Source organism: Caretta caretta, chromosome 3 (genome assembly GCF_965140235.1).
Source record: "Caretta caretta isolate rCarCar2 chromosome 3, rCarCar1.hap1, whole genome shotgun sequence".
Lineage (NCBI taxonomy): Eukaryota > Metazoa > Chordata > Testudines > Cheloniidae > Caretta > Caretta caretta.
In genome coordinates, this window is record NC_134208.1 from 173,945,064 (window position 1) to 173,961,718 (window position 16,655).

Genomic DNA, 16,655 nt, shown 5'->3' on the forward strand with positions numbered 1-16,655 from the left:
CCTCCACCCCCACACCCCTTCAAAGCCTCAAGAATTTTTGAAATTCCTTTTCCTGATTGCCTGGCTTGGCAAGCACACATAGCAGCTCTCCATTATTGTGTATAACTGCCCAGCTGACCATGTCAGCTACATGCTCCAGACACACTCCTGCCTGGTGCAGACAGGAGATATTGGATCTCCTGGCCTGTGGGAAGAAGAGCTCAGCTCCGAAGCAGCCAGAGAAACATCAACATCTTCAGATTGCTCATGGGACGCAGGAGAAGGGATTTGACAGGGACCAGCACCAATGCTGCATGAAAGCCAAGGAGCTGTGGCAGGCATATCAGAAGGGTGCAGGGAAGCCAACAATCAATCCAGGGCCAAGCCGCAGACCTGCCACTTTTACAAAAAGCCACATGCCATACTCAGCAAAGACACCACCACCACTATCCTCAGCATTGTGTACATCTCTGAGGAGATTGAGTCACAGACCCCTGCCATGAATAGCAAGGAGAAGTATAGGGGACAGGTGCCAAGGGGATCGAGCTGCACACTGAGCCTGTTTTTGACTCCACTGCAGTCCACCCAGTCCCACCAGTCAAGCACAGGCGAGCCCAATGCAGGGGAAGGAACCTTGGGTAAGTGTGCAGATACATTTTCACTTACAGAGATGGCGCTCCCAGAGTAGCAAGACACATCTTTTGGTTTTTCAATAATTTAGTTTACTCATGCTAGAAGAGGTAGTGGTACAACCAAGGGTAGTAGAGTTGCTATCTGCTTTTCATTCACCTACAGAGTCAAGCAGGGGGAGCAATAAGGAGCTTTTTTTTTTTTTAAATGTACACAGGGATGTCCCTGGAATCCTCGAGAGATCTCAATGAAATGTTCATGGCGGTACTCTGCAATCCTCTGCCGAAGATTTCCAGGAAGGGCTGCCCTATTTCTTCCTCCGTGGTAGAATGCTTTCCCACTCCACTCAGCGATAACCTTGGCAGGCACCATTGCAGTACATAAGCTAGCAGCATATGGCCCCAGGCAATTTAAGAACACCCAAAGCAGCTGTGCTCTCTCTCTGCCTTTGTTATCCTCAGCAGTGAGATAAAAGCTGAAGTCACCAGCGCCTGTGGAAAACAGTGCCAGTATTCACTGCCACTGCCCTATACTACTAGAATCATGCAACACCAACCCCCAGCAGGCCATGCTCCCAAGAAGAAGTGAGAATGCTGTACTGAAAACTTTAGAGGAGCAAGGGGAGTGAGTTCAGCACCTCAAGTTTTGCTTTCCGTAGTGAATGCACTGACAATGTTACCTCTGTGCATTTTATCTTCAGCTGCTGCCATTGCAGGTTTCAGGGTCTCCCACTCCACACTCACAGAATGCCTGAGCCAGATGTGGAGAAAGAGCACTCGGGATGATACGTTCAATGAGATCTGTAAGCCAGTGCTGTATCAGACCATGAACATGGGGGCCTGGAGGATGAACATTACAGATACCATGGAGAAGGAAAGAATGGAGAGAAGAAAGGCGCACGAGTCCCAACAGGAAAAGGAAAAGGAGATCCACCAGGACATAATGGGGCTTCTCAGGCAGACTCTGAAGCAGCTCCCAGGCTCACATTCCTTTGAAGCTCACTGAGAACTCAACATTGGGAGGTCCCTAAACCCTCACCCTCCTCACAACATTCCACCTGGCATCAGAGGTTGCTACACTACCCCTACTACTCCATCCTGGGGGACATTAAAAACAGTCACATCTTCACATACACTGACCTGTGAAAGCCACAGTTGGAGTATGTGTAGTTTAAATGGACATGAATGATCCTTCCCCTTCATAAGTTCTGTTCTCTTAATTTATTTATTATGTTTTTAAACGTATTTGTTGTAAAACTGCATTGGGTTTTTCACTGATTGTTACAGAATAAAGAAGTCTATTATTTGGAAAGTAATTTATATTTATTAGCTCACAGAACATGCTGCCGAGCACTCTGCAGCCCTGAAAGCAACTAATTACAAAGTGTCACACAACTCATCGAAAGAAAAGGAGGACTTGTGGCACCTTAGACTAAAATTTATTTGAGCATAAGCTTTCGTGAGCGACAGCTCACTTCATCGGATGCATTATGCAACTCATAGAATCATTCACAAACAACATTAATAGGTGCATTGACAATGTTATATTCCTACATGTACAGCATTGACCACACATTTCCTACCAGACCACAAAGATCAGGGCCAGACAGACCACGCTACAACACTACCACATACTACTCCGGCTCACTGTGAAAATGGTCTTTCAAAGCCTCCCTGAACCATATAACTCTGCATTGCACGCTTCCAATAGCCCTTGCATCTGTCTGTTCAAACTCAGCAGAAAGCCTCTCCAGCTCCATCCTCCACCCTTGTGGAAACTTTGCGCCCTTTGCTTCACAGACGTTATGCAGGACACAGCAGGCAGCTACAACAATTGGGATATTTTTCTTATTAAGGTCCAACCTCATGAGTAAACAATGCCAGAATCCCTTCAAATGACCAAAAGCACATTCAACTGTTACTCTGCACCTGCTGAGCAGGTAGCTGAACTGTTCCTTGGTGCTGTTGAGATGGCTGGTGTACAGCTTCATGAACCAGGGGAGCAAGCAGTAGGCTGGGTTCAGAAACCCACAGTTCAGAAACCCCACTGCTGCAAATCCATCCACTATGTCCTGCACATTGCTGAGAGTCACAGTTCTGCACAGCAAGAGGTGATTAATGGCCCTGCACACTTGCATCGCAACATCCCCTGTGGAGGACGTCAAATTGATTCCCAGCTGACCAGTAGCAATCTGGCATTGCAAGTTTCCACGGTGCGATCACTACTCACTTCTTCACTGTCAGTTCAGCTCTCATTTTGGCATCACTGTGCTAGAGGGCTGGGGCACACTCAGCGCACAGGTCCAGGAATGTGACCTTGCGCATCCAAAAGTTCTGCAGTTACTTCTTATGATCCCATACTCGCATAACGATGCGATCCCACTAGTCAGTGATTGTTTCTCAGGCCCAGAAGCAGTGCTCCACCATCTGCAGCTGTTCCATGAACGCCACCAAAATCCTTGAATTGGTTCTATGTTCCACAACAATCAGTCCTCCAAGGAATGACCATGCCCCTTACCACAGTATGCATCCGATGAAGTGAGCTGTAGCTCACGAAAGCTTATGCTCAAATAAATTGGTTAGTCTCTAAGGTGCCACAAGTACTCCTTTTCTTCATGGCCCTTACGGCTCTGCAAATACCCCAGGATTGTGCACCCTGTGCTTGCAACACTCATGACAATAGTACAGAGGTATGCAGCCACCATGTGTCTCTCAGAGATGTTAGACAATGAGGAAGGCCACATGAGTTTGTGGGATTTTGAAAAAAAGTGAGAAAATTATGGGATATAGATAACATTATGGGAGAGAGACAGTTGCACACTGGGAAATTCACCCCATGCACCCAGTCATCTCTGCACGATTCATTTTGGCCCCATCATGCAATGTCAAAAGGTCTCAAAAGCCAATGTGCTGAATGATGGCGAGTTGCATGGTCGGATACCTACCTTGGTGCACCGTTCTCTGCATTGATACAAGCACTCCTGATGAGTAAGTACACCACCAACACAAGGAGCCAAGTATGCATGCATACAAGCAATGTACTAACCACGGCAGCTGTATGCCAAGTACCATGAGTCAACATAAAATGTATAGTGTAGATGTGGCCTCAAAAATTAGATAAAAAACACACACACACAAAACCCCACCTGGAACAGGTGTTTATGAAAGAGTGCCAATTTTAAGCTAAGATTAATACTTGGGCTCTCTCAACATACATAGTATTTTCTTGTACTTCCCTACACATACTGGGCTAGATCTTCAGCTGATGGTAATCACTGAAGTTGGACTTTGATGGAGCTACATAAATTTGCACTAGTGGACGAGCTGGCATAGTAACTAAATACTACAGACACTAAAGTTAGCTAACTACAAACCATGCTCAGCTATCAAGTTTTTAAAGTACTGCTACTTTAATGTTGAAACATAAAGATGTTTGACGTTAAATTGGACCAATTAGTTTTAAGATTTACAAATATAAGTTAATGATCATATATTTACGTATGAATAGTCATTTTTCAGTGTGTGTTCTCATTACTGTTCCATACTATGTATTGAACACAAACTATTGTTTATTTACTCCAAATGGGAGTTTGCTTAATACTAAAATTTACTCATCATTTGTTCAGAAATATTACAGGGCAATAACCTGATTATGCAAATTCTAATAAAATGGAATTAGTATACTTTCACCACATGAAGGGGTCAATATAGAATGTTTAGTATTTTTGTTCAGAACGTGTCTCTTTCATTTGCATGAAGAGTCCAATAACTCCACAACCTCTGGATGCTTCAAGAAACTAAACTTTAGCATGTCTGTGGATCAAAAAAAATGAATTACATCTACTTTTAAAAAACACATAACTTGTTTTAACTGGTTGACAAAGGACTGTTTTGGGAACTTTATTTCCTAACATCATTATGTGTTTTACTTCTCACCTGAGGGATTATGTTGGGTGATTCATTCACAGGTACAGCCAAAGATATTAACTCATTCATTGTCATTTTCAGTAAGCTTGTTTTACTCTTCTTCGGTTCCGAAGCCAACAAAGCCTAAGGGAGGGTAAAAAGTCGTAAGTAATTAGTTATTCCTAGTTATCTACTAACAGTACTGCCCAGTTACCACCTCTCTCTCTCATACATATATAAGATATTACAGCAGAGTGTCTGATCACTCTTGAGCACCACAGGGAAACTTGCACAATAGTTTCGATTTTATCCTGTTTTTTTGTTTTGTTTGAAGAAAATATATAGTTTTGATACGACATGGGCTGGTTGGAAAACAATACCATCCTGCAAAAACATTTACTTTTTTGAAAACTGTTTCATTCTAATGTGAAATGAAAATGAGACCTTTTTGAAAATTATCATGAAACATTTTTCAAAAGGTCTCGTTTTCAAACACTCAGCCTCACAAAACAAACAAACAAACAAACACACACACACAGAACCAAAAAAGGCAGAAAATTCATCGGTTAAGATTATAATAGCAACATTAAACACCAGGCCATACAGTCAGTCTCTCTGTCGGTATCTTCTGCTGGAGCTGTTCCACTTTGTATAAATAATTAAGTATTCACTGGCCAGAGACTTGCATAGGATGTAGGAGACCCACGTTCAACTCACTGCTCTGAATAAGGCAGAGCAGAGACTTGAACCTGTGATCCCCACCATCCTACATGACTTCCCTATCCACCAAGCTACTAGCAATTCTTTGGTGGGGGTGTCCTGGTTGGTCAAATCTCTCAGTCTTAGTCTCCCCCCACTCCCCAGCTCCATCCTCCACGTCCCAATTTCCTGGGTCCTGGAAACCTCCCCCAAGGAATTTTCTGTCAAAATGACATTTTTCAACAGAAAAAAGTTTGGTTGAAAATTTTTCAACCAGCTCTGGATACAACCATTTGAGTGTGTACTAAAGAATATTTCTTCAATTGTACTGAGGTGCATTTAAGCAAATGTGTGCATGCCATTAGTTTTGTTGATTCAAAGTGCTTAAAACCACTGCAAGACTGTAAGAGAATGTGAATTCAACAAGCCAGACAGTTGCATGAAGTATATGTAGCTTGTAAGCTCCAGCTAGACACACGCACACAAACGCTCTGCCCCAACTTGTAAGTTTCATGCAAGAAATAAATTATGACTATATTAAAGTTGAGTCATTACTTTTTTCTTTTTAGATATGCTTAATATATATTTCTCTTTTTCCCATAAAATTCACATTGTAAAACACACCATGTGTAATGTAGATGAATTATCTTATATTATCTTAACTGTTGCAATTCAACAGTGTAACTTTTATCCATAAGACATTGTTAACAGTTGTATATGCATCCACTACTCTCACTTTGGATGTTCACCTGGTGTATTTTATCTATTCAAAATAATGATGAAGACTAAGAAGAATGCAGTTATTTCATACGTAGATGAAAGGAGGAAACACTATGTTAGTATAATTACTAGGGCTGTCAATTAATCGCAGTTAACTCACGCGATTAACTCAAAAAAAGTAATAGCGATTAAAAAAATTAATCGCCATTAATCGCAGTTTTAATCGCACTGTTAAAGAATAGAATACCAATTGAAATTTATTAAACATTTTAGATGTTTTTCTACATTTTCAAATATATTGATTTCAATTACAACACAGAATACTAAGTGTACAGTGCTCACTTTATATTTATTTTTATTACAAATATTTGCACTGTACAAAAGAAATAAGTATTTTTCAATTCAGCTAATACAAGTACTGTAGTGCAATATCTTTACCATGGAAGTTAAACTTACAAATATACATTTTTTGTTACATATCTGCACTCAAAAACAAAACAATCTAAAACTTCAGAGCCTACAAGTCCATTCAGTCCTACTTCTTCTTCGGCCAATTGCTAAGACAAACAAATTTGTTTAAATTTACGGGAGATAATGCTGCCTCCTTCTTATTTACGTCACCTGAAAGTGAGAATAGACATTCGCATGACACTTTTGTAGCAAGCATTGCAAGGTATTTACATGCCAGATATGCTAAACCTTTGTATGCCCCTTCATCCTGTGGCCACCATTCCAGGGGACATGCTTCCATGCTGATAACGCTCGTTAAAAAAAAAAGTGTTAATTAATTTTGTGACTGAATTCCTTGGGGGAGAATTGTATGTCTCCTCCTCTGTGTTTTACCGCATTCTGCCATATATTTCATGTTATAGCAGGCTCAGCTGATGACCCAGCACATGTTGTTTGTTTTAAGAACACTTCCACTGCAGATTTGACAAAACACAAAGAAGGTACCAATGTGAGATATCTAAAGATAGTTACAGAACTAGAACCAAGATTTAAGAATCTGAAGTGCCATCCAAAATCTGAGAGGGACAGGGCGTGGAGCATGCTTTCAGAACACTTAAAAGAGCAACACTCTGATGCGGAAACTACAGAATCCAAACCATCAAAAAAGAAAATCAACCTTCTGCTGGTGATATCTGACTCAGATGATGAAAATGAAGATGCATCGGTCTACACTGCTTTGGATCACCATCAAGCAGAACCCATCATCAGCATGGATGCATGTCCTCTGGAATGCTGGTTGAAGCATGAAGAGACATATGAACCTTTAGCACATCTGGCATGTAAATATCTTGAGATGCTGGCTACAACAGTGCCATGTGAATGCCTGTTCTCACTTTCAAGTGACATTGTAAACAAGAAGCGAGCAGCATTATCTCCTGCAAATGTAGACAAACTTGTTTGAGCAATTAGCTGAAGAAGAAGTAGGACTGAGTGGACTTGTAGGCTCTGAAGTTTTAGATTGCTTTGTTTTTGAATGCAGTTATTTTTTGTACATAACTCTAGATTTGTAAGTTCAACTTTCATGATAAAGAGATTGCACTACAGTACTTGTATTAAGTGAATTGAAAAATCATATTTCTTTTATTTTTACAGTGCAAATATTTATAATAAAAACAAATACAAAGTGAGCACTGTACATTTTGTATTCTGTGTTGTAATTTAAGTCAATATATTTGAAAATGTGGAAAACATCCAAAAATATTTATGTAAATGGTATTCTATTATAGTTTAACGTCGGGATTAATCGCACAATTAATCGAGATTAATTTTTTTATCACGATTAATATTTTTTAAATCGCTTGGCAGACCTAATAATTACTATGACAACATGTGCACCTTGATTTTGGAAGAGGACCATCTGTCCAAAGGTCACTGAACTGGTTAAATTTTAGTTTAACTATATTTTTATTACAAGAACAACAAAATAGTCAAGATGCTTATCAATGCAGGTGCTCAGAAGTGATGCAATATTAAGGAAGGGGGCAGGAGAGAGAGAGAGAGAGACCATATAATCAAAAAAACAAAACAAAACACAGCAATACTAGATTACATTCAGAGGAGGAAGAATCAATGTCTAACTCATTTTTTTTTTTACAGGGAACAACTTCATATAGAAGTTTTGTGATATGGATGGGAACACTTGTCCCCAACAATAGGGCTGAAGCCACCAAATTAATTTCATGTAGACCACTTGCAAATATCAGAGGGTAATAATTTTTATCTTTATCGATCGGAGCTGGATTTGAAACAAAAACTTGAAAAAGAGCTTACAAACAATTCCCAACACCATCCAGTCTCCCTCAAATATTCTTTTTACACAAAAAAATCTGCATTAATAGTAAAGCAATTTCTCATTCATAAATCAGTTACCATCACTGCACAATCTGTAATATTTTACACAAAGAAAGAAAAAGGAAAAGAAAACATTTCCTCTCCTGTCTCAGAACTTCTACACCTCTTCTGAAAGCCAAAATTTCGACATTGTTGAATTGCTCAACTAATCATATTTTATTTGAAACAAAAAAATCCAGTCATAATGAAATGTACAGTGTAAATTACAAACATAAGAACAAAGGTTCTTGACTCATATGTCCCAATTACAAATATAATCTATGAAATACTGAAGAATTTCCGTTTGCTACAGTCTTACAGTCACTATAATGGAGTTCAGCTGCATAATGGAGCACTCAAATGAAAACAGGCATATTCTTCACAATGCAATATCCACATTTTTATTTATCAAATAAAACAAGGAGCTATATTTACAATCTCTGAACTATTACACATTTGACAGATACCACACTGAAACCACAAATCTCATGAGCTCTCATCCTCCAGAAATGCCAGTCAATAGATCCACATCTCAGGGCGAATTATACTCCCATTTTGTAATCCCAATTGCATGAATGTAAACTGGGACAAAATGTGGACTCCTGCCTGCATCTATGTTCACAAAGTATCCAGAAGGGGCATAATTTGACCAAAAATGGGTGAAATCAGTAAAACACGCAACCATCTCACAATGTACTCACTGATACTTCTCAGGGATTTATATACCCCACAATGATCTGGCAATAACATAAATGCAGTCATATGAAGTTACAGGTGCAACATTAGTAGATACCTGTATGTAGAATGGAATTCCAGCACTGCGTCTAGTTGCACATAGTTTAGAAGAAGGATCACAAGTTTTAATTTCTTCTAAAACATTGTACAACCATTGCTGTGGCAATGTACGTAGACTCTCACTAGTACATCTAAAGAAACACAAATAAGCATACATAAGTATTTAGGATAAACAAGTTCAAAACAAAATTAAAAGATAATAAACTGTGCCCTATTGCTGTTACAGAGAGTGCTATTTACCTTTATTAACTAAGACCATTTTTTCTTAATGTAGGATTGATATGCACTTAATGTGTAGGATTGATTTGACTTGACCACAGTTGGGCCAAATATATAACCCATTTTGAAAAATGGGAATACACATATGCCTTACATATTTGGGGGTACTAACATATGCGGAAACATGTGATGAGAGAAACATGGGAGTTGTATCCAGACTAATCAAAACAAAATTAGAGACACTGAAATGGTATTAAATGCCTGGTATATTGTATTAAATAACAACTACAATATTTTAAAATCTTGAAGAGATTATCATTTTAAGACACAGGACACTTTTTTGCAGAGCAGAAACAGAGGTGCTGTACAGAAGTAGTAGCCACCAGAGGGATTCTGTTTGACTCAGCAAGTTTCCTATGGGGAGCAAAGACTGGATCAGGAGCTCCCCACAGCATTTCAAAGGATGCAGTATGCAGTCATCTGCTCTGGCTCAAATCCATGGCCATGCCCTCTCCCACTTTGAGGTGGCTAACTCTACTAGCATCCCTACCTAGTAGGTCCTATACACTCCCCTATCTGGAATGTATCCAACCCTTGTGCAAATCCATGAGGAAGGGAATGAAGTTTCCCCATGCCTTCACCCTGTAACTTGTACAGATGTGTGGGGCCAGCCATAATTAGGCAAATAGCCTTTTTTCAGACTCTGCCATTTGATAATAGTTTCTACCAATGTTTATATTAATTCACTCACAAAAGCCACCACAACACTTTGCTAAGGTGGCGTTAAAATTGCTGCCCTCTGAATAGTGCCTTCCACTCCCCAACACCTTCTGGTATGGGGGACTTCAAAGCACCAAATTCAAACACTAGAAATCTAGGAAATGTTCAGTTAAGATTTCCCCACATTGGCCTGAAATAAATGTTGGTGTTTCAAGGGAAAAAAAACCTCAAGCTTACAAAAAAAAAAAAAAAAGGGGGTGGGGGGTGAGACAGCTGGTTCACACACAACACAACCTTAACATTGACTCCATAGGAAAGCTGGCATTTTGGTATATCCTTCTTTTGGTGTGTTTGCTTAAACTAGGAAACAGAGCTCATTACATTTGCTACAGTCTTTAATTGTAATTGTACAGCTGGAAATGAGGAAAGGCAATTCAGTGTGTCCAGTGTAATCACTGTCAACCAGCAGCAATTACTCCTCATACCAATGATGCTCCAATAGGCCACAGTGAAGGTCCTGTTGGATTGCATGAATAGGAGTGTGGAACTGTCATGGACACATACATTTGTTGGGGATATTTTTCTTTGAAACATTAATACTCATACATGGCATGCAGCAACCCTTGCATACCCAATGTATTTTTAATTATTAGGTCTCAGTGGTGGACACTAGCCATCATGGGAAGAGGGGGGGGAGAGCAGGGGCAGGGGAGTATGTGGGTTCATGTTTGTTTCACTTACCCATGGATACTGCCCATGGATTTTTCCATATCTCAAAAACTGGACACAAGAAAGTTTAATCTAGAAAACACTAGGTGAGCTGGTTCCTGGCTACTTAAGAGACCAGCTCTCTCCTAATAGCTGGGATCAGCCAAAATGCTTCTGCTAACAGTCCCTAGATTTGAACTTTCGGCAGCCCCTAGTCCAGGGGTTCTCGCAACAAATTTTTTGGTGGCCTCAGAGTGTGGCCACATTTGAGAAACGGTGCCCTAGTCAGAGTGTTCTTAATGGAGGATACTGCCATCTGGAACTTTACTTCGCTAATCTATTCATCACAGTCTGATTTTACTGATCTTCAGAATATTGCGTAAGGCCCATGTGTTTACTCGTGCCTCTGCCTGATGCAGGCCATTAATGGAGGAGTCTAACGTTTAAAGGAATTGGTTAGGTAAGTAGCTGGTTTATCCTCATTATAGTGCTTTTGTGCAATATGAAATTATCTTGGGGATTGGATGTAGACTGTAGGTGGCACTATCTGGCTAATGCTGATTTTAACTGTGGTTTAGTCATACACAACGCACCGGAAAGTTTATGCAATGAGTGTATATTCAGTACAAATGAATTAAATAAAATGCTTCTGCAAACCTGAGCAGCAGTATTGCAAAACTTTTATAATGCTACGTCTCTTTAAACAGTTCAAGATAAAATACATTCAAATAATTTTAAACGTAAAATACACAAAAAATATGCAGCTAGTGAAGACAGCAAAAAAACAAGGGTACAATTCATTACCAGTACTTTGACTTATTTGTCAAGTGTCTAAACTGCACTCTTGCCATGAAGTATTTTTCCTCTGCAGTTATACAATCTGGCATTCCCTATAAAACACTCTCACAGGGCAAACAGCCCTAAAAATAAATACTTTGTCAAAATTACAGGAACGGCCTTAAGCAAAGGACTTTCGGGCAGAAGCAGAACCTCAAGCCTACTTCAGTCCCAGATGCTGCCCAAACAAAGTTCAACAAAATATAATTTGGTCAGCCAGGATAAAACCTACTCCTTAACCATTATACAGCCTTTCCAAATGTAGCTTTCACAGTTAAAATTAGTTTTTCCATTAATGCCATTTTATATCATTATTAAAAGCACTAAAACATTTGCCTTGACACAGCCTGTAACAAATGATTATCAGTTATGGTTAATACAACTGCAATTATATTAACCCTGTAGGATTTGCTGTTGCCAAAACACAAGTCCTAATTACTCTCCCATTTTAGTAGCTGGGTGGCCTCCTGTTAGCCCCATTTGACTACCTGGGTGGTTGAAATAAGAAGTCTAAAGTTAAGAGAGAAGACAGGAAATGGGGGGGGGGAGGGGCAAGAAGGAAGAAGAAAGTGAAGGCTGAAGAAAGGCTTCCACTTTTCTCCTATTTCTTCCCCATCCCCCACATCATATTTCCTCTGTTTAAGTGTTAAAAATACATCAAATTTCTACTGCTACCCCCCACTCCATTTCCAACTAGCCAGGTTCTTATCGACCCCATCACTGCAGTATCTGACCACCACCTAAATATTTAAAAACACAATCTTTTTGTCTTATTCCCTCCCTACCCAGCAAAAAGATAGAAAACCAACAATAGGGAAAGAAAGACAGAAAGAAAATGAAAGGCAACAGTCACAGTAGGTCCTCTACCTTTTGTAAGGACCAGTTAAAGGAAGGACTCCTGGATACCCAATCCTGCCCTAGGACTGGGCACCACACTGGATTCCCTACATTGCTTCTCCTCCTTCTCTCCTTTTCACAGCTCTGTTTCAAGCTGTCAGTGCACCTCTAAACTACCATCCTGACAGCCACCTCAAAAGTGTCAGAGAAACATGGCTTCAAAGAGAGTGGGTCACACAACATTACAGGATCCACAGGCAAGGCAACCAGCTGCGACATCTTCCTCTGGCCCTTTTACAAGATAATGGTCACCTCTGTCCTAGCTTTGTTTTACATAGCCTACTGTTGGCCTTCCTCAGATGATTTAAGACATGGGTTGGCTTTCTATCCTTTTGTACAAATGAATGTGACAACTTTCCAGGGTTTTGATCAACCAGTAATTCTCGTGGTTACCTCAGACTTTGTGATCCCATTTCAACTAGAGTACACTACTACAGATATTACTGTTTTAATTGTAAATGCTAGCACTACTGGTCTTATCTCCTTAATTCAAACATGGTTTAAATTTCTTATTTTAGCTGTTCAAAGAATAGTGCTTAAGTCTTCAGTATGTTACCTCAGCATTAAAACAAACATCCTACGCTAACATTTATTGTGGTACAAAAGAGAACAAGGCAAAACATTAGGGAATATCTAAAAGCATATTGCACATTTTTGTATTATATTATTATTATATTGCATATTTTATTTTTAAATAGATTTTTTTGCCTTAAGAGCTAGCAGAAAGAGAAAGATATACTGAAATGCAATCTAAGACATTTTGAACGCTGAAGTTGCCAAAAGTAATTCTATCCTGTTCAGTCACTCACCCAAACCCAAGTTTTTTGTGAAAGCAAAGTGTTACTTCTCTAAAGTAAAAAACATTAGATACTATTTACTTTGAAATGGAGGAGACCAGTCCCTTATGCTTGGCAGCAGCATCTCTTATGGCCTGGCAGGCATATTATTGTCATAATGAGCAGGTGGCCTTGAAATTTAAGAATGACGACACTTTACAAGGTAAAATTTGTGTTCACAAATGTGTTATTTTCAGGTTAAGAACCCTAATCCATATTAGACTGAAGTATTAATTATTTTTGCCAGACCAAGTAATTAAAGTCTATAATTAAAACACCACACAGTAACTTGATATGTAAATAACTTCAACTGCAGTTCAGTGAGTTGTTTTTCTGATTTTTTTTTTCTTTCTTCTAGTTAAAACAATTTCATGCATGGCTATAACAGCTATTCTGATCAGTTTTACTGAATCCAATAAACCTGAGACACAAACTGCCAAAACCCAGGAAATTCAAAGTTTAGCTTGAGCCTCTCCCCATAACTCATAAGGTTGTACTCTCCTCCCCATAAAAAATTGTGTATTAAGGATGAAGGGTCAACCTTGGACCTTGAAGGGTTAACCTTGGATTTCCTGAATTTATGCGGCTTGTAGCTTAAACTTCATACAATTAAAAGTGTTGTCTATGTGAGTATATCTAAATTGAAAGTTTAAATCAGTGTAATCCTGCTCATCCTGGGGAAACTCATTTCATCACTTTGCTCTCCAGTAGTCCTGATGTAGTTTTCTTTTTGTACCGGGAAGGTACAGGGAAGTTATATGACTTCTCAAGGGTCACAGCAGTCAACAGCAGACAGGACTGTCTACTCCCAGTCCCCTACTGGAAATCTCCATATAGCTTCATATACTGCACTTGCAGATGTTCAGCAATCCACTAGAATGATAGATGGATAATTTCCAAGGAGTTTGGACTAAATGTATTAGTCCAGCTGACTCCAAAATGACTTCTTTAAGTATTTTTATTTGAGACCAAATGCCATAGCTTCCTGGTGGCAATGTGTGATATTAACTGAATTCAATATAGAATGTATAAAATTATTCCCTCATTTCCTCAAAGTGTTCCAAATACATTTTTCTTAAATAAAAGAATTCTACTAAGCCCTAAATATTTTATACCATAGTTCTCTGCTCCATTCTTCCCCAGGGGGGATAAAATTGATTTTTTGTACTTGCTTTTATTTAAAATCAGATTTTATTTAAATTACAATACATTTTTAAACAAACATTAAAAATTAAATTTGAAATTCTGACATCCTATGTGAAGGCCTAACTTACCATAATCTATTAAATAAAAAAATATTAAACAGTGCATGCTTGCCACCAAAGCTTTAAAGAAAGTCAAACCACTCTACTGGCAGAAGTCATTGGTAACAACATGGAATCAGTTTACTGAAGTGTTAAACCAGCTTTTGACAGCAGTAGCTTTTTCTGCTCATACAAGGAAAATATTCTCTTCATTTCAGTTTATTCAACTATTTCTGTTCAATGACTAATTCATTCAAAGTTGTGAAACCAATTGGGAGACGAAAGTGCAAGAAAGCTTGTTTTCCTCTTCCAATCTATGAATAAAAACTAGGAGTGAGGATGAGCTCTACTAGTTCTAAAATCTTGAATGTGGTCACCTGAAACAATCAGTTCAATTCACTAACTACTTATTAAAGAAAAACAGTATAACTCAATTTTAAATGAAAAACATGTTTAGATGAACATTTTTCTTATGTATCCAGCACATTTAAAGGCAGTTTTATTTAACTAATAAAAAATGTAAATGCTGCTTAATGTTGCACTTTTGTCATTGAATGCCAGTTTCCATCCAAACACGGCTTGACACATCACAAGGAAAAAAAAAATTGATCATTTTGTAAACGCATCACTAACCACTTTCTAACATGTTAAAAAAATGTAAAAATTAAGACTCTGAATAAATGTACAGTAAGCTGCATAACTGCTAAAAAACATGGATAGGTATCTTGTATCTTCCTGCTTAGCAAAAAATAATACCAAATTTAGTGTAAAAACTATATTTAGTTTAAAATCAATCTGTTTTATTGGTTACCAACCAATGAGAATCACCTTTACTTAAGGAAAGTGAACTAAAAAATACAAATGCAAAACAAGATTAAAATCAGTGATTTAAATCACTGATTTAAGTCAGTGATTTTCAAGCTGGGGTACTCATACCTGTAGGGGGACCTGTAGGGGTACCTGAGCTCTCGTCAGGGGATACGCAAGAAAAATCCTGCAGTGGCGGACAATGCATTTTATTTTGTAATATTTGGCAATCTGATCATGGATATATTATGATCTTCTCTGAGATGGGACAGGCAGTAGACTACATTATTTGGAAAGGGATATGCAGCCTAAGACGTTTGAAAACCACAGATTTAAATCAATCCACCCTGTTCCTCCCAAATGAATGAAGCCCTATAAATTTAACTGTGCAAGGACATTACATTATGTTCTGAAACATTAACGATTGCATTAATGAAACAGAGAGGGTTACAGAGCTCCCAGTACATTGAACAGTAGTATAACATACAACAGGCAGATTTGGACTGAGTGAAGAAAGTGAGAGGAGAAAGGCAGAAATTCAGTAGCCCAAGCAACAACCTGGTGATAAGGAACATGCTATTTCAACAAAGAAAGCCATAGAGGAAATGGACATGGATACCTGAATGGGCATAAAAAGAACATGATACACATACTCGTGAATCAGAGACGGAAATCAAGTGGGTGGTAATGCAGATCATATGTGGCCACATTCGGATCAGATCATAAATTAGCGCTGGCATCAATGAGCTAAAGGCTGAGAGCAATCGACAAAGTGCCAGGAATAAAGATCTATGAAGTGGACAAATGGAAAGAGCCAGATATCCAGAATGAACATAAAGAAGTCGTGCAGAAGAAACTTCATATCTCTGGTGAAAGAGGAAATGAACACTGAAAAGATACAAAACACTGTAAAAAAAAAAAAAGGAGGGGAGATTACAGGAGCAGTTGAACAAATGTTGGGCTACAAGGCCAAAATGAAGAAACCAAGGTGGATAACAGATAAAGAGCTGCCGCTGAGTGACAAGCGTAGGAAGCCAAAAGAGAACAAGAAGGAGGACGAAAGTCTAAGAGCAGAGTGCAACAGACAGACCAGACAGATAAAACAAAAAGCAAACAACCAGACAAGCAAACAACATAAAGGAGAATATGCAAAGAGAAATGTGATATGGGTTGTATCACAAAGTCAGAGAAATGAATGGGATAGATACACAAGCTGAAGAGGTCCGCAGTGAAAAGCAAACACGGACAAATAATTGGGGGCAAACAAGTAAAGAACGAACAATGGAAATAATATTTTGAAGAATTGTGCAATGTGCAGA

At 38.8% G+C, this 16,655-nt stretch overlaps 1 protein-coding gene and 1 long non-coding RNA gene across 7 annotated transcripts in view; one reads left to right on the forward strand and one right to left on the reverse strand.

The window, feature by feature from the left end:
* The window catches only part of THADA (THADA armadillo repeat containing), a 301,173-nt gene that overhangs the window by 231,058 nt on the left and 53,460 nt on the right, over positions 1-16,655 (reverse strand). For 5 of the 6 annotated variants that reach the window (XM_075127132.1, XM_075127131.1, XM_075127133.1 and 2 more), the window contains exons 23-24: positions 9,067-9,199; positions 4,545-4,658 (exon numbers count right to left, since the gene is read on the reverse strand). In XM_075127132.1, the coding sequence (XP_074983233.1) occupies positions 4,545-4,658; positions 9,067-9,199 (247 nt within the window). The remainder of the gene's footprint in view (positions 1-4,544; positions 4,659-9,066; positions 9,200-16,655) is intronic. The other variant, XR_012667766.1, reaches the window with a different exon arrangement.
* Positions 1-16,655, forward strand: part of LOC142071633 (uncharacterized) — a 139,642-nt gene that overhangs the window by 64,257 nt on the left and 58,730 nt on the right. The gene's annotated exons all lie outside the window — the stretch shown is intronic.